We start from the raw sequence: 19,524 nt of genomic DNA, 5'->3' as shown, positions 1-19,524 counted from the left end.
ATCATCTAGCAAAAGAAAAGAACCTGAAATTCTCTTGATAGACACATAAAAAGGAAGCCGCTGAAAGAGCAGTTTTTGCTATTCTACATTATTAGCAAAGAGCAAACACTTTCCAGTGTCTTGGGGATAGCAGGTTTTAAAGCTGTCTCAAATGAGAGGACACATTCTTTGAAGCACAGAGAAGATGTTGTCAGAATTCAATGTGTTGGGGAAGGGATAAATCACTTAGCCAAGTTAAAAGACTCGCAGGCCAAACTCTAGAAGCTAGTCTAAACTTTGTTACAGTCTATCATGAGAAAATGATCTTGAGAGACGTACCCTGAGGCAAATGTCCTTAAACTAAAGAAAGAAAATGACACCTAAAACAGACATACCTTGCATGTATTCTTCCTTTTTGAGCATAAAAGTTTTAAATTATTATTTATTTTTTTTACACAACAGCCACTGGTCAAAACTTTTTGTAACCACAGATGAAGTTTCACTCACAAAAAAAGGAGATTAAAACAATACATTTTATTGAAGACTGAAAAATAATAAGCAAATACCTTAAACTGAATAATGCTTTAACCAGCCCTCCTGTAATTACTGAAGAAAAACTCATTACCGGCATAAAACATAATCTCACCTTTCATGCTCCTCATCATCTTCACTTATATATTCAGATTCTGCTTCACTTGAAAATTCCATCTCTTCTTCTGGTAGTGGAGGATTTTCAGGAGGTGCTGAAATTGGTGGGGTAGGAACAAAATCTTCAAACTGTAATGAAGAATAATGTCAATGCACAACTATAATTATTTTGCTTGACTTATAAACATTTCCTTTTTATATTTTTATCCCTGTCAAAAGATACCAATACTATGAAATTTTGCCACTTTCAAAATGTTAGTGATATTTTGCTTTTGGTAATAATATCAGAATATTGGTAATATCACACAACAAACAATACCATTATAAAGTTGTTCACTGGCAAGAATAATTTTTTCTTTTGCATATTTTGCTGGAATCTGTGCAAATGCTAAGACATAGACAGACAAAGCAGACATCAAGTATTTTTTACAGATGCTTTTAATACAGGAGGACCAAGCAAGACTGGTAACTAAATAATTTTAATTTGTTTCATATTATTCCATTTTCATATTAAGAGAAACCCACAAAATCTTGTGATGAAATAAATACTAAAAAATTACATATAAGCAGAATATATCACCAAGGTTAAAACGGCCTAATTTCCTTGGAATTTAAAATTTTTCTTTCCCAAAAAGCAGTTTTTGAATTAGAACATCACTGTCAGTATTGAATAATGCTAACAATAAATTTACTTTAGATTCAACAACTTCCATTATCCTGCATTACTACAGATTGTTTGCAGTTACTTTTAATGAGAATTAGAACATGCCGTATTTTTCAACAAGTTTAAATAGAGTAATTATTTGTAGTTAACTACTTCATTCATATGTCTACTTTATCAGTTCCATATGATATCACTTGAACAAAGAAAAAAAAAGTTTCCAAAGTGATATGTCTTACTCTGCACCCCCTAGAAATATTTCTGCATTGCTGCTTCTATGCGTGCTTCTGTTTCTCTTTTTAGTAAAGTTTCATGGAAAATACAGTAGTGAGAATTCAAGCACAATGACACCTTTTACTGGCTAACTACAAAGATTACAATATAATGGCTTTCGAGGCAGCTCAGGCCCCTTCTTCAGGCAAGATGCATATTGTAATCTTTTTAGCTAGCCAATAAAAAGGTGTCATTTTGCTTGACTTTTCACTACATCCATAATGATTAACATGGTACAAGACCCTAGTACTATAAAAAACGCTCAAAATAATTATAAAAATATGTATATATAATTTCAAAGAGTTTTAAATGAAAAACTTTATGGGGCATTGGATAAAACTGAACCAGAGCATGATAATTTTAAAATAAAGATGTAAATATTTGTAACAAGGCAGTAGTATTAGTGTTTGCATATAAAATATGTCAATTTCTCCATGCATATTCTGACAACCTGGTGTGAAAATTCTGCATTGTTCGATGTAAAATGTCAAGAGGAATACCAGCCTCTTCAATCCTGCTTTTTAGTTCAGCAATGGTTGTAGGATCTGTGCGATACACTTGGCTTTTAAGATGCCCCCACAGAAAAAACATCATAAACAGTGAAATCTGGGGATCTTGGAGGCCATGGAATGTAACCATTGCATGAAATGATGTGCCTTCCAATCACTGAATAGCTGCCATCGATTGTCGTGCAATATGCAAAGTGGCTCCACCTAGGGACTTCTTTTTGAAGGCTGAACCAGTTTGTTTGAAATTACGCAACCTTGCAATTGCATGAGCAGATGGGACACAATCATGACATCCTAACTGGTAATGATGCCAAAATTCCCTTTGCGCAGCAGTCACACTATTACCATTCTTATACAAAGGTTTCACAGAGAACGCTTGTCGCACACTATTCCACTGCTCCATTATAACTAATGGCATGGGGTTCTAAATGAGGTCGCATTGGTCCTAAACAACTGCCGATACCCCAGGGTCACCAACACCTAGTTCTAAAATTTCCCGTTTCCCTGCACCAACCTGTATTTTGATATACTTGTGCCAGTTAATTTTAATAATAAAAATATTAAGTTCTACAGTATTTAGATGGCATCACAAAACTAAATTTCTAATACTATGACAATCTCCTGCAAACATGTAGAAAATTAACAAAAAAAAAAAAATAAAAACATTATAAAAAGCTTCTCAGATATCACATATTTCTCATTTCTAATTAAGCTAAAGTACAGTAAGGCCCCACTAAACACGGCTCCGTTTAATGCTGTTTCAGTATTACACGTTTTTTTTCCTGAATTCTAATTTTTCATTGATTCACTTTGTAGTCACATAAAAGCGAGGTTTTCGGCGGAACTCCACAATCGCACGACTTGATTAGATACTCGTATGTGCAGTACCAGTGCAGTACAGTACATATTTATGATTGGTCATCAACGTTATTGTGTAAGGACATAAACATAACATTTTATTCTACTGTAACAAATAACAATTATCCCTTTTTAGTTTTTAAAATGAGTGGTTGCAAAGAAAAAAGTAAAGTGACAAGAAAAAGCATTTCGCTGGAAGCTAAAATGCAGGTGCTAAAACGATTAGATGCAGTTGAACGCCAAATTAGCGAAATTAGCATTTCTGAAGATGCGGAACAAAAGGAACTTTCAACAGATTTTCTAAAAAAAACTTTAGCCGCTAATACTGAAATTATTGATCGGTTTATACAAAACAATCCAAATTTTACTAGAAGTTCAAAGGCAAGACGAAGTGTCATTGAAGCAATGCCTTGCTATTGACAATTGCTTGCTGAACGACAGTGAAAAAGGCCAACGACATTAGATGACTTCTTCATATAAAAACAAAAAGTGTCAAATGAGAAATAACTTTCTTTATCACAAGCATAAATTATGCATTTACTCGAAATTATATATAATCAATATTAGCAATAAAAAATGTCTATAATTAATGTAATAAAAAAGTATTTAATTATACGTTACAAAATAAAACAAAAAACAAAAAAAAGTGATAAGACTTTTTTATTCTCTGTCCTGTTTCACCTATCCCCACTATTTATGTGTTAAGGGGACCACGTGTAACGCTGTTTCGTTTAGCGCTTGGATTTCTTGGAACATATCTCCCACATTAAGTGGGGTCTTACTGTATAGAAAGAAGAAAATATGAACATGTGTCATTGCACTGACATGCCTATTTCTTTACAGTATCTTGAAATTAAGAGCTTTCTTAATTTTTCCAACTTTGCTGTATTTTGTGGTAAGGTATTACTGTACACCAAAGGGGAGTACATGTCTATAAGGTTTACACAAAAATACATATTGTGGCATCTAACAGATTTTTTTTTTATTTGGTATCCAATTCTGCAGTTCCATCTTTTTAATTTAAGATTTATGGCTTCAAAGATGTATTTAGCTTTTTGTTTTTGTTTGTAGCTAACACCTTTTAACATTCCTCTCGAATAGTTCATCGGGACAATTAGTGTTTTACACTTAAGTAATCTGTATTATATTAAACAGAAAGAGAAAGAGAAAGATTGTATGACTTACAAAATGTTCAGTGTGTGTCCAATATATTTAAAATGTTAAACGTCCAAAACTATAGGAGCCTAGAGTCAGTTACCAGCCTGGTAAAAAAATATATAGCATCAGCAGTGTCCTTGTTTCTGCATGGGAATTGGTTAAACTTTGTTGGGATATGTATGGGTGAGTATGCCTTACAGCAGGCTGGCACCAAAACCTGGGGTTATTTAATGCCTTGTGCAGTGACTCTACATTGAATAAACAAATTAAGAAAAAGGGTGGATAAATTACATGTCCATTACTAAAACCAAGTGCTAGAGTGCACTACAAACTAGAGTAGTCTCTCAAACCCCAGTTCACAAGTGAGCCTAAATGCCGATTTATACTGAATTTAGAATTCAAAAACTGATTTCATCAAAATGGAGTTGAAGAAGCAATACACCCAAGTTGAAATCACTGTTGTATTCATATGCAATTTTCAAGATTTCTGCAGATGCTTTGATTTACATGCGAACTGTAAATCTGGTCTGGGCTATAGCAAAGTTCCATGAGCAAAGGAAAATAATGTCCACAAAACAAAAATTAAGGGACTGGAAACAATCACAAGATGATTGGAATTTTACTCTATGGTTAATTAATTTGAACACTACTCAATAGTCAAAAACTGAAAATAGTTCAAACATCTAATGATAGTATATGAAAGTTTAATACTTCATTGTGAAACTAACATGAACAGTCTACACACACTTAATGGTAATGTACTCTAAATGTTGCCCCAAAAAGTAACACACTTATATACAATAACTATATATAAGTATAAAGAACGTTTTAAATCAAAAATTCTAATGTTCAATATTTGTAGACTGACCTATTGCAAAGAAGGGAGAGGAATCTTGCAAGGACAAAAATATGTAATTAAGACGGCCTTTTTCTTACTGGGTTAAAAATTTGACAATTTTTTTGACATAAAGAGGTTCACGATTTCAACTTTAATAACTTCAGTTATAATATACTGTAAATATATTATAATACCAGTAGGGATTATACGAAGTGACCATATGTTACTACTCCATGTATCCAGTCACTGTGTCCACTTTCAGGGCAACTCATGTTTGTCAGGCAGCATAGCCTCATAACAAAAATAACATTAGCTTGAATACATTTTATACTACACTAGGAATGTCATTTACAGCAGCCAGTATTTATGTATTAAAAAATGTATATTATTTCATTGTCTTCCTATCACATTTAATAGTTTCTTTCAGAATAAAAACTACTGCTTATCAGATGATGGAAAATTTAAAAGGTTGACTTCAATTATACCCACACATTTCAGAGTATTCAGAATTAACTAAGATGGACAAAAATGGTAATAAAAATATTCAGAATTTGATTTTAAATGAAAATATTTTTAAACTGAATATAAACATGCATCAGTTGGAAGTAACAGAATAGTTTGTTCTATATTAAAAGAACCTCTTACCAAAGGAGGTTTTGAAGTTATTGGTCCAAAAGGGCAAGGAAGATTCATCTTGTTCATTAAATGAAGCACCTATTAAATCAGATTATAAAAATATTTTACCCATTTTAATACAAGCAATGTTGTAATCTAGTAAATACAGTTGTATAAAAAAAGGTATCTGAATTACCAAGATGCCAGCATTAATTACTTATGAAAATGCATTCTACTCTTCAAGTCATAATATTAGATAAACACAAACTTTTTTAGTTAATAACACAAAAACAATTGTACTTGTCTTGCTAATACTGTATGTACTGTTTAAACATTCACGCTATAGGCTGGAAAAAGTATGTGAACCCTTGTATTTATTGACTGGTAAAGTCTCCTTTACCAGCAAAAACCAACACCAAACATTTCCTTTATCTGCTGTTCAGACTTGCACTATAGTTAGGAGGAATTTTATACCACTACACCAAGCAACACTGTTTCAGCTCACTGATACTTCTGTTATTCTGAGATGCCTTGTTTGAATAGCCCTTTTCAGGTCATACAAAAAGCATTTCAATCTGGTCAATCCCGAACATGCACTTGGTTCTTTCGAAGCCTTCAATGTGTGGACTTTCTTCTGTGTCTGGGTCACTGTCTTGCTGTATTAAGTAGCTTCCATTAAGCTTCAGGTATTAGGCCACTAATACTGACATTCCCAGGTAAACTTTCTTAATACTGTACTCATTAATTCATCTGTGACAGCAAACTGTTCACAGCAAAGGTTACAAAGAAGCCCCAAAACATGTTGATCCTTAAGACGTGTTTTATGGTCAGAATGAGGGTTTGGTGGGCAGTGCTTTTTTCCTCCAAAAACAGCACTGTACAATTCCACCAAAGAGTTAAAAAAAATGCTTTTGTAACATTTTCCAGCTTTATATATCTGTAAGTTTTCTTGCACAGTCATCTGATATATCATTTTTTACTGTATTATATACTTATCACAAATAAAGCCCTAGGTTAAGCTATTTTTTCTTAGTTAGCTTTTTAATGTCTTGTTTTTTGCATTACATCTTGGGTCCAGAGCCTAACACTCTCTGAACCACAGGTATTTTCAGGGTGGAATATTGGAAAGTTGTCAAAAAATTACCAGTGGCAGGACCAGATTTTGTGAGGAGTGAAAGCCTGACAATATTTGTTTTAGACAGAGTTTTTTTTCAATTTTTGAAGTAAGGGCATTTGACCAACAATAATCTCAGTAGTTGAAGCAGAAAAACAAAATTAATCTTTGTGCGTTTTATAATTTCTGTGTGAACTTGCTACTGACTGTGCCTACCTATTTAACTACAACATTCTGTAATACCTTTACCCTGCATATTACCAAGGGAACAATGAGATAATGTCATTGAATACTTTTGTGTTCATATGAATGACTTATGGTACACCTTGAAATCACTTCAGTTTGTTTTGTCCAGCACCTGGTGACTCACCAGCATGAGAAAACCCCAACAGATGATATACTGCTCAACCTGCTTTATTGTTGAGCTTTTCGTAGACCGTCCCCACTGCCCTCCTCCCCCCTTATTTTTGCCCCTTCAAACCTGAAAAAAAAAAAACCTAATTTTTACACTATTTTAGGACCATATTCTTGTGCAGGAAATTACAATCTTATTTTAAAGGGTCAACCTACAGGTGTCTTCAACAAAAATGATCAGAATAGCTTGAAGCTGTACATGTCACATGAATTGACTCCAGGGGGTTCACCCCATAAAGGGATACAAGAGGTCAAAGTTATTCCTTTTTACAAAACTCTCAAAAAGACGGGGATCAGTAACACAGGAATATGGAGTTTTGTTTAATGCTATTTTGAAGTTGCTGTTCACGAACATGGTAATATTTTAGAAATTTTAACTTTACTGGTCCTCCTAGCCTTCTAAGAGCAACTCCCAAAATATTAAAAATGACTTTATGGGGTATTGTTTTAGACTATTTCAAGGTCAGCGATGAGAAAGAAAGAAAGGTTGTGTTATTTTTGATCTTTTACTAAGGATCTTGCCATCTTTGCAGCTTATTCAGAGGGTGGAAATGACAAATATAGATATATGCCAAAACGTTAAGCACATTTAAATATTTTGAGACATTTAGCTAAGATATAGGTGTATTAAAGATTATACTATTTATCTGTGTTCTAATTGGTACAAACAAATGTGTTTCTTAACTCTGATATGTAAATGAATATTTTACATCATATAATTGCTTTTTTTATATTCTCCAGTTTTGTCATAAAGAACTAGGCTGTTCACATTGTAGACTTACTAAAGCTTACTGTATATTAAAGGACATCCATCTTTGGATTAGTTTGTAACAGTGACATTCACCTATGCATTATTTATAGATTATTTCCCTAGCAGTAGTGCTAAACATTTGTTCTGACATTACATTTACATATGGTGCCCAGAGATCACTACTTCTGGATAAACTTGATTTACAGCAAGTATGTTTTTTATTGTTTTGTTTTGCACCAAAATGTTGGTGAGCCACTTTGTGACAGCAATCTCCAGGGAAGATGATGGTTCTACACCAACTCCTCAACTCTCCATCTGTCTGACCTATGTTGCCATTTAATTTTTTGATAAAGTTCTACATATCAAGAAACAGTTTTTACAGCAAAGATTATCATCTCCCTGTCCATGTGGTTCCAGTTTTTATTGCAGTTTCAAAGTCTGTTTATAGGTAACTTAAACTTTTACAGTTATAATGATCTTTTGTACAACCACTACAACACAAATATTCTGTGCTGTTTATATTTTAAAAAATTCAATTTTAATATCATTACTCTCATGATGCCATTTTAAAGCAACAAATGCTCAAAACAGATGGAACTGGTAGATGTGCAAAGAACAATCAAAACCAACCAGTAAAGCAAAGAAAAAAAAAAAAAGGAAAAAAAAAAGGGACCAGGAAGTCAGACATTTGGATCAGATTTTAATTAATTTTCAATTCAGATGGAAAGGATACAGCCTAGTAGAACAAATGTGGATATGTTTTAAGGTACTGAGGACACAATTTAGGTACCTGCAACCGGTTTACCTCCCCAAACTCCAGAAAATGTCATAAATGCAAGCTAATCCAAAGAAAAATAAAATAAAATATTTTACCATTTTTAGTATATTTTTTTAAATTCTAAATTTGAAAAAAAAATTCACTTTGAAACATTCAATAAAAAAAAGTCAATGATAAAAGTACAAACATGCATATATTTGGGATACCAATTTGAAATATCCATAGTAACTAATGCAAAATTAGATTACATTCTACTATACACCAAAAACACCAGTCAAAACAATAATTCCCTTTGTCAACCAGCGCACACACACAAAAAAAGGACACAAATTCACAACAGGCTGATTTCTTAAGTAACATTAAAAACATTATTATGCCAACATAGTGCTTTTAATCAAACAAAACTAAAAAAATATGCATTTACCACAGCTGTATTTCTTGAAGTAGAATGGTTTTTGAACTAATTGGGTAGTTATACACATCAATTTCTCCTAAAAGAAATGGGACATTGCAGACCTTGTAAGTTATAGAACAGCACCACCAAGTGACAAAGAATTTAAATTAAAATTTCCCCTTGAAAGGTTTAGGTAGTATAAGCTAACACCTTTTTCATAATTCTTCTACTAATCACCGAATCTATATCCTGATACTTTAAATTTTAGGAAATCATGTGTTACGCAGCAGTCACTCTTCTGCTACTGTAGATCTCTTTTACCATTTTTAATGAATTCAAACCTCCTAGACATTTTGCCAGTTAAATGATTCCACAAGTGGTTTAAAAACATTGCTGAAAGTGTACCAGCACTGTAAACAACAAAGTCTACTGCTTTATGTCATTCTAATCTTCACTTAAAATTTTTATTATCTTTGTCTTATATCACATCATGAAAATGTGAAAAGGTTGAGCTTCAGCACCAATGACGCTGATCAGAAGTAAGGCAAACCTTTTTTTTTTTAAGCAAGGGTTACTTGCAATGCTGAATTTTATATCAAGGCCAAACAATGCAAGTAGACCCATCCAACCAGAATGTACTTTCTTTCCTCTAAAAGCCAATGGAATAATACTCCCACCCAAGGTACAATTTATAAAATTGAAGCTGATAACAACAAATATGAATTTGTAACCTGAAACACACATCCTTGACCAACAACGTAAGGCAAACAAGCCGTCCATTCAAGCAAATATGAAATAATTTGGTTACTAATTTATAGTGTGCCCTTCATTCTCTAAAGAAATGTCTAAAAGATTACATTCTACTAATAGAAATTTATAAATATTTCATCATCCTTACCATCTATGTCATATCTTATCAGCAAAATAAGTTGGGTGCACCTTGACTTGCCCATCACTAAACAATTCTAAAATATTATAAGGTAGCCTCCAGAAAAAAATGCTGCCAAGTTAACTCCATCTTATCATCAACGTCTAACGATTCACCAGGTCTCTAATTGGAATTTTACTACAATACAAAAATCTGTTACTTAATGGGAAAAGTAATCTTTTTAGAGTATCGGCTCATTACAAACTTAACAAGTCATTAATGCTCTCAGCTGTTTCAATATTTGTTGTTTTAATTTAAAAAAAAAATTCAAAGTAATTTAAAATGGACTAAAAATCTAAATTTACTTTGTTATTAGCAGTGTAATGAGCAATGACATTTAAAAAAAAAAAAAAATTTAAACACAAGCCACTGAAATATTCTGCTTACATCTTCATTCACGATTTTTTAATCTAAATCTTTTACTTGCACTTTTCAGGAAAGAAAACAGGATAAATAAGTAAAGTACAACCCGACAGGTTTGCTACTTTGGAACAACATGCCCACACTGGGCATTGCACATATGACTGGATGTTGAACCAGAAATAAATGTATTAAAATAATGGTAAAACTGAGTCTGCTGCAGCTATGAGAAAAAATAGAATCTGTTTAAATTATATACAAGATTGGTTTAGATGGTGAATAGTTTATCAATTAGCTTACAAAGTATTTTGTAATGCTTTTATGATTCCTGTGTGTTTTTGTGATCAAATTTACATTATTAAAATAGATAGGATAATGTGAGTCAAGGTTACAAAAATAAATTAATTTTAAACTATATAAACACATCCCAATAAAAAAAAGCAGAAAATGGAAGGACCAACACACACCCTCTAGATGACATAATGAACAAAAGAGAGAAGTCAGGGTGAGATGTCTAATTCTACTGTTGAGATGAACGGTGTCTCCTCTGGGTAGTGTACAATGGTGTGCCAGCAGATTAGATATGTTGGGGTAGGGTTAAAGGGAAGCTTTGCAAAGGAGTAAATATGAACCCAAGACAGGTTTGGTCTGAGAAAGGGCTGAAGGGAACGAAGTGAACAAGTACAACCCAGCACTGACCTACCGGATTTTGCTGTGTCTTTCTCACCCAGATATGACATCTAATATTGCTGGACCACTGGTCCAAGCACTCTTAGCAGTTAACACTTCCATAAAGTGCAAAATGATGATGGCAAAGTGGTACAAACACATTACAACTGTGGACTCACAGAGACAGGAACCTGAATTTAACAAGCAGGGTAATCGCTGTCTATGTAGTTTGTGTATTCTCTACAGATTTTTCCCTATGCCCCAAAGATGCTTGTAAATCTGAATTGGCCTCAGACAGGACTGAGTGTGTGTGTGTGTGTGTTGAAGAGAGAGAGTGTGCTCTGCAAGCAAGTATTCATTCAGGCTTTGTTTCTTCCTCGTATCAAATGCTGTTGGGACAGAATCTTGCTCCCCTTATGTTAGAGTGGATGAGGATATTTCAGAAAATTGATAGATAAATATTGCAAAAAGTAAATATTGTGAATTATAGAAATATCCTTACTTACTTGAACGTAGAATTTTGGCACACTAGCCATTGCATTTGCTACATTTGCCAAAATAACATTTGTTGGAGGTGGGTATAAATACTTCAGGCAAGGGTTTGGAAGGAATTTTAACCTGAAGAGAAAAACATGTTTTGTTTAATGTAACTAGTTAGTAAAACCTACATGATCATATCCTTATTACAAATGTGCAGACAATATTTTTGATTAGTAAAATCACATTATAAACAGTTCATGCAGATGTTTCATTGTTTAGACAAAAATTGTATTATATTGAATAAAAAATTACCTGCACTACTGAATTTTTTTCTATCTGAAGCTTCACAATAATGAAGAAACACAATAAGGTAACATAAGTCCTTGGCAATATTTTTCGCAAATATAACATTAATTTTCACTGTTATGCTGAGGACACCCAGCTCTACCTTGCTGGTAAACCCACCTCCTCTTTTCCACCACCCTCACTTATTGATTGCATTTCTGAAATTAAATCCTGGTTCTCTTCAAATTTTCTTAAATTAAACAGTGACAAAACTGAGGTTCTCCTCATTGGTTCAAAATCATCATTATCCAAAACCAATAATCTTTCTTTTATTATTGATAACTGTTGTTTCCCCATCATCTCAGGTCAAGAGTCTGGGTGTCATCCTCGACAGTACTCTATCTTTCCAATATCACATTAATAACATCACCCAGTCTGCTTACTTCCACTTACGTAATATTAATCGCATTCGTCCCTCCCTCACTCCTCATACTACTGCCATTCTTGTTCATAGTCTTGTCACTTCTCGGCTGGACTACTGCAATTCACTCCTCTTTGGTCTCCCTAATAAATCTCTTCACAAGCTTCAGTTAGTCCTGAATTCTGCAGCACGTATCATCACTGGAATCCCATCTTTTCACCATATTACTCCGGTCTTGCAGCAGCTTCATTGGCTCCCGGTCAAGTTTCGTATTGATTTTAAGATTCTGCTACTAACTTTTAAGGCCGTCCATAACCTCGCACCTCCATATCTGTCTGACCTTCTACATGTTGCCATTCCATCCCGTAACCTTAGATCCTCTTCCTCCACCCATCTGACCGTTTCTCCCTCCCGTCTAACCACCATGGGGAGCAGAGCTTTCAGCCGTTCTGCTCCCAAGCACTGGAACTCATTACCTGTGGATCTCCAAAATATCAAATCATATTCATCTTTCAAATGTAAACTTAAAACACATTTGTTTAAAATGGCTTTTTCTTCTTCCTCCTAATTATAGTGGTTTTGTTTGGTTTTAATTTTTAGATTTTCTGATGTTTTAAGTTGTTTATAATTGTGTTTTGTATTTATTTATTTATTGTTTGTTCGGTGTCCTTGAGTTCTCTGAAAGGCGCCTTGTATAAATAAAATGTATTATTATTATTATTATTAAGTAATACTGAACTGTGTTTGTGCTACTATGACTAACCATACATAACCATAAATAAAAGGTTCCAACTTTCCAAAATAAAAGTGAGAACCCTTAAAATACCAAACCAGCTGTGTTACACCTGCAGCATACAATGTCATTTCAATCACTAAAAAAATTGATCATTGCAAAAATGTTTAAAACACTTAAAAGTACCAGATTTGTACTGTCAAAATAAAAAACATGTAATGTACCATAAAATAAACAAGTAGATTCAAAGTAGCAAAAACATAAGAAATTTCCTGATCAGTACATTGTTAAAAACATTTCTTAAACCAAATTAATCATTTTTAAGCTAAAAATGTATACAAAGTACATTACAATAAAAATAATTGTGAACTCGTAAAAACTGTAGAAATACTGAAATGAACTTACCCTAAACTGGGAGCCACCCCAGTTTCTACCAAAGGAATTACAGGTGACGCTGCTTCAGGCTTCCCCTTAGAATCTGTGATTTTATCCTTACTTAAATTAAAAAAAAGAAAAAAGACATAACACTGTTACAATAACATACTTAATTCCAATAATTACTTCAAATGTATTCTTGACCAAAATACTTTGTGCTAAATTTGATACCATTGCTCCCTCTAGTGGAAGAAAAAAACATAAGACAAAAAAGATTTTAGAAGGTAGACAAACAGACGCAGCAGATAGTACTTTATTGAAACCTGAGGGAAAATGTATCAATTTTTGCAAACTAGTAAATAAGAAAGCAAAACTAAAATCTTTTTAAATAAAAACACAGCAGGGAATGTATCCTTGAAAATGACTGTTGATACAATACTAAGATTTTGTATAACTCAAAATTCTTACCATCTTTGGGCTATATAGTCTGTAACACTTACCTTGTGTCTGAAATTGCTGGTTGATTTGAAAGATGAATACTGTCTTGATCTTTTGCAAATTCTACAACTAAAGTATGATTCAAAATTTTCATTTGATGCAGTCTACCAAGTGCCTAAAATAATCACAAGCAAAGGTATAAATAATTTAAGCCAAAGTGTTTATACTAAATACTTTAGTAATATTAATGCAATATTTCATTCCTTTTAAAATATTCTTATAACACATAGTTTTTCACCTTTAAACTTGCATTTAGTAAAACTGTGTAGTCTGCATAAAGCATATTTTTCAGACACGAAAAATAATTAGGGCTTCTTTCTTATACTTTATTCACAATTTTTACCAGATATACTATCAAACAATAAACTCCGTGCTGCAGTAAATTGGAAAGAAAAATTATGATAATTTGTAATTTTTAGAGGATTGTAAGTGTTTTTGTTCAAATGCAAAAAAGATTTTATAATTAACAGGACTGGAGTGTTTTTAATCAAATCAATAATACAGCTGCATACAGGATTTAAAGCCATGATGTTATCTTGGCCAGATGTGGTTGCAAGCCTTTTTGTAAGGCATGTATCCCATTATGAGAAACTTTGTGACAACTGCAGCAAGTGCTTCAACAGAATCCATATAATTAACAAACAAATATATTGTTTTCCAGCAACTACGAAATGAGAAATAAGTAAATGTTATCACCAACTGTGCCATGCCCTCTTTAAGGTTAAAAAAAAAAACAAAAAACACATGGCTTCCAGTTTCACAGAGCTCAGAACTCCTTGAGTATTGTAAAAGGCATCAAAATGAATCTATTGATTACTAATGAATACAATACTGTATACTGCTATGGACATTAAAATAATATCAATGTACCCAGTTTTCTTTCCATGCCTGGAAGATTGCTAAGGCACAGGATCTATCAAAAATTTGCATTTATTTTAAAATGACACAGTAACAACTAATGCCAAGCTAACAACAATGACAAATAAACTACAGTAGCCCCTTTGGTCTTTCACAGGTAACTGTCTCCCATCATGTCTTCCTTTATTGTAATCCTCTTCCTATCACCAGCATATCAATAGGTATTAAATTAACCTACACTTAATATTTTTAATTTCTCTGAAAAAAAATTCTTTATAATCTGGAATGAAATTTATATGTTTAATTCATTGGCTTTACAGCAAATAATTCTACAATAAATTACAATCAAGACCACTGTGCCCTCAATCACATTTCACATCTTTGAAATGTGCAGTTAGTATTTTCAACCACTGACAAACATATTTGAAAAATGAGACAAAAATTATTACAAAAGAGAGGATAATACTTCAACTAAGTCTAAACATGTTTATTAAAATATGTCATTGCTTGGTAACAGAACAAACTGTATTCTAATGTAAAAACATGATGTTAATTAAGCAACGTTTTAAATTAACGTTTTAATTTAAAATGTTTTACTATAGAACAGCCATAGATAATTATATTTTTTGTGTTTCTGTAAATTTTGAATTGAATACATTTACTATATTTACCAAAAGATACAATGTTCACCTAAACAATCTCCATTATCTGACGTACACAAATGAAAAGGCATTAAGTTTTGATTACTGTTATTCAATACACTTATCAACTGTAATTTCAGTTACATGCTTAAAAATGTGAGTTATACCAAAAAACGTTAGCAAGCTCCATGCACTTACATATCACAAATACACAGACAAATTTCGTATCAACAAGCAAGAAATGTCAACAATTTAAAACCTCCAAAGTTGCAAATTCCTAGTTTTACTACAGACATAAAATCTAAAAAAAATATATTTTTTTTATCTTAGATATTAAATTTCAGAAACCATATATTATTTTGTAAATACACGCACCTTGAAGGCTGAAAATTCAGATTCAAAGTTTGCAAATGCTGTATGTTTCTGAAATTGAAATGTAAAAACAATTAAACAGGCATATTTACATAGTAGCAAATATAAATGTAAGGATTACTGTTAAAACCATAAAAACTATTGTTGTCAAATAACATATTGTCACCAAATTAATTGAGTCAGGATGGATATGGGCATGAAGCTCATCCTATCAACATGTGTTGCAATGTGGGAACTAATCCTTTAAAAAGTGGCAGTCCAACACAGGGTCCATTCATATGTCCACACTCACACTAGAACAAGACAATATACAGTTCCCAATTAGCTAAAATATATTACACACATACACATACACACAAAGAAAGTGCCCAGACACATAGGTGGAGCGTGAAAACTCAATATACACAATGTTCAATCCGAGATCTCAAATCCATGACTACACAATACTGATCTCTCAAATTGCAACCCTCAAAATGCACAAATATAAAACGCTGACTAACCATCCTTCCTTTGTCTGAAAACACTCGGACAGAAAGAGCACCAAAATATTTCAGAAGGTCCTCTTTTTCATTCCTAGTCAGTTCCGAAGGCAGATGACGAATAATCAGGGTTTTACTTTTCCTGAAGTTAAACTGATCACGGTCTTGGTGGCCTGCCAGGTTCATGATTCTGCAGAAAATATGAAGAAGATAAAAAGGTACAGATCTCTGCACATTAACAGTTCATCACTTTCTATTCATGTAAAGTTGGGTGTGCATGGATCTGACGTAGGTGCGCTAAAAATCTTATGACAAAATATACCCAAAAACTGCGCAATCGTGCAAAATTTAGAATCTCAAAAAACACATTTGTTACATGAAAAATAAATGTTTAACCAAAAAACTGTAAAAGTCTCAAACGAACCACTTAGTCGCCATGGCATTGTGCAAGTAACTGTAAAAATACGAAGCCAAAAGTATGTTATTCAATAAGTCAGAAATAATACCATACTTGTTTCTAAAAACGTTTCTAGACAAATCTCATTTATCTGGTTTTACATTTACTTAAACACCCCATAGTAAAAGACAAGCCATTCAAATTTCAGTAGTATTGTTGAAGAGATATAACGTTACAGTTTTAAATTCTGCAGTACAATTTAGATAACAACAAAATCAACACCAATTACATTTTTGCATTTTCAATTAAACAAAAAAGAAAAACAAAAAAATACGAATCGCAAGATTACTTACTATACTTGGATAGCGAAGCCAAATGTACACACTGTAGATAAATTTCCGGAACATACGCAAATACAGCCAACCAATGATATTAAAACGGCGTTTTGTCTAACGATTTCAATTGAGAAATTGAAACGTCAATCATAGACGTTGAAAAACTGTCGCTGGTAATTGGATAATATTCCCTGTGGAGGCGGGCTCATACGGTGAAGCGAGAGCTCGCTGTCGTTTTTTGAAGTAAAATAGCACGACTGTAGCGGCCTCTAGCTGTACGGTGCCGATCTGTTAAACCTCGCACAGAGTACGGTTCTCAACAGATTCTAACTATGTCTGACTGGAAGGTTGCAAAGTAGTATCATGGGAAAACACCCTATCATTTAAAATGTCTCTTAATTGATTTGAAGAGATAGATAGATAGATAGATAGATAGATAGATAGATAGATAGATAGATACTTTATCCACAATGGGAAATTAAACCTTTCCAGAAGCCCAACAAAAAGATGGAAAAATATACTAATATTATAAAAAACAAACACCAACTCACCAAACATACATAATAAAATTGTATACTGGAGGGGTGTTGCTGCCAATAACAGGCTTGTAGGATACCCTCCTTGCAAAAAGTTACAAAACAAGATTAAATACAACAAACTGTTTAAAATTCAACATCAAATAAATTGTAAATAAAGGTCTAATTTTAGGTGCAGTGCTGCAGAGCCTCCTGGGATGTTTAAGCCTTCTGTTGCTACAGTGTTGATAACAAAGTGAAACATTTCTGATGCTGAGTTTAAAAATAATGTAACAGCACTGACAAGTTACTTCAGCCAGAGATGAGTCAGCCAAGTATGAGCTGGCATTACATCAAGAGGGGCAGAGGAACCTATTTAAACGGCAAGCTAGAAAAGTCACTTTTTTAACTATAGTGTGGCAAAAGGTAAGCAGTCCTTTTAAGAATAACAAGCCACTTCAAAGAACAATGTAAAGAGCAGAGAATCTATCCATTGCGATGCTCTGCACAGATGCTACAATAAACATCTACAGGAAGGTGCAGCCCCCTCCTTGGCAGTAATGTGAAAAAAATCATTCAGCATTTCAAAGTCTGGATCACACATAGAAGCTTTAATTGTAATGTGCTTGCTTTGTATATTTCTCATTTACACAGATCTCTAGAATTGCTGCTTTTTCCATTCTGTCTGATAATGAAGCCCATCCAGTATTACTCAGTATCTGAAATATGATGTTTAAGCCAGTTTGCTATATTTACAAAAATGCCACATACCGTAGCTACTGTGTTTGGATGGTTGTAGTTTGTTACAATATTTCTATTTTTCTTGCGCTTCTGTGAAATTTTAATTTCCCCTTGGGGACAAATAAAGTATAATCTATCTATCTGTCTGTCTGACCCACTATATCCTAACTGCAGGGTCAGAGGGGTCTGCTGGAGCCAATCCCAGCCAACACAAACTCCATGCAGGGTGGACCCGGGAAGCGAACCTGGGTCTACTGACTGCGAGGCAGAAGCGCCACTCACCGTGCCACCCCTCTATCTATCTATCTATCTATCTATCTATCTATCTATCGATCTTTCGATTTATCTATCTAACATGCAACACACTGCCACTCTCTTGTGTCATGATTAGTGGGTTTAACTACTGACCTACATACGAATTCAGGAGCATTTTATGGGCCTTGTCCAGATAAGAACCCAGGAAAAGGGTGGCAAGTGTGACACAGTCAGTAACTTCATCTCCTGTTTTTGAAGGAGAAAACCAGAAATGAACATTCACATCCCCTTTGTCCACCTGCTAGAACTCCTGTCCCTTTTGTTTTGGACCCTTTTCAACGAACCTGCCACTGGAAGTTGGCATTTATTAATAAACCTGCTTGAGCAGAAGACAGAATTCTGGGATTTCAAAGCGTTATATCACCAAACATGTTCAGATTAAGACTCTGTGGTGCAACTGGGCATCAGCACCATTGGTGCACCTATATACATGCATGGAGACAAGTCAAATATTAATTTACAATACACCTAAACAATTTTTTAGGTCAGTAATAAATACAAATAAGATTTCAAATGACAGTTTATTTGCACCTGTATAAACTTTCCTAAACTCCATAGGAGTGTTAGAATCTGTGTCATCAGTTGTACAGTTGTAAATTCTTTGCATTCATATAATAATAATTTTTTGCATTTATATAGCACTTTTATCACTACTCAAAGCACTCAGCAATTGCAGGTTGAGGGTCTTGCTCAAGGGCCCAACAGAGTAGACTCCCTTTTTGGCATTTAAGGGATTCGAACCGGCAACCTTCCGATTGCCAGTGCAGATCCCTAGGCTCAGAGCCACTAATTACAATTTTGCTGTTCTTTCCAAAATACACACAATCAGTGTATTTGGCTTTATGGAAAAAAAATGTAAGTTTTAATGAGTTCTTTTTGCCCAGAAATAGAATCAAACAAACAAACAAAATAAGGAAGTGGAACGTCCCTTGTAATTCTACGTACTAAAGCAGAGTAATAAAATGTGAACAAAATTGACAACAAAAGTGGTGAAATTAAATAGAAAAATGATTATAGTTACTAGTATTGAATTCTTAGAGTCCAAAATATAACAAATCAACAGAATAAGGCAAAGCACAGTACATTTTACCTGTACAGTATGTGCAAAGGCAGGATAATGCATACATCTGAA

General features: G+C 33.5%; 1 protein-coding gene across 1 annotated transcript in view; it reads right to left on the bottom strand.

Annotated features, from left to right (window-relative positions):
• The window catches only part of rnpc3 (RNA-binding region (RNP1, RRM) containing 3), a 32,863-nt gene extending 15,958 nt beyond the window's left edge, over positions 1 to 16,905 (bottom strand). The window contains exons 1-8 of the mRNA XM_039735533.1: positions 16,840 to 16,905; positions 16,111 to 16,279; positions 15,614 to 15,661; positions 13,742 to 13,854; positions 13,272 to 13,361; positions 11,454 to 11,565; positions 5,570 to 5,638; positions 626 to 756 (exon numbers count right to left, since the gene is read on the bottom strand). Of these exons, the coding sequence (XP_039591467.1) occupies positions 626 to 756; positions 5,570 to 5,638; positions 11,454 to 11,565; positions 13,272 to 13,361; positions 13,742 to 13,854; positions 15,614 to 15,661; positions 16,111 to 16,275 (728 nt within the window). The 5' untranslated portion in view covers positions 16,276 to 16,279; positions 16,840 to 16,905. The remainder of the gene's footprint in view (positions 1 to 625; positions 757 to 5,569; positions 5,639 to 11,453; positions 11,566 to 13,271; positions 13,362 to 13,741; positions 13,855 to 15,613; positions 15,662 to 16,110; positions 16,280 to 16,839) is intronic.
• Between the last annotated feature and the right edge of the window lie 2,619 nt (positions 16,906 to 19,524).

This window comes from Polypterus senegalus, chromosome 14 (assembly GCF_016835505.1).
Source record: "Polypterus senegalus isolate Bchr_013 chromosome 14, ASM1683550v1, whole genome shotgun sequence".
NCBI lineage: Eukaryota > Metazoa > Chordata > Cladistia > Polypteriformes > Polypteridae > Polypterus > Polypterus senegalus.
This window is presented reverse-complemented; position numbering and strand designations above follow the sequence as displayed.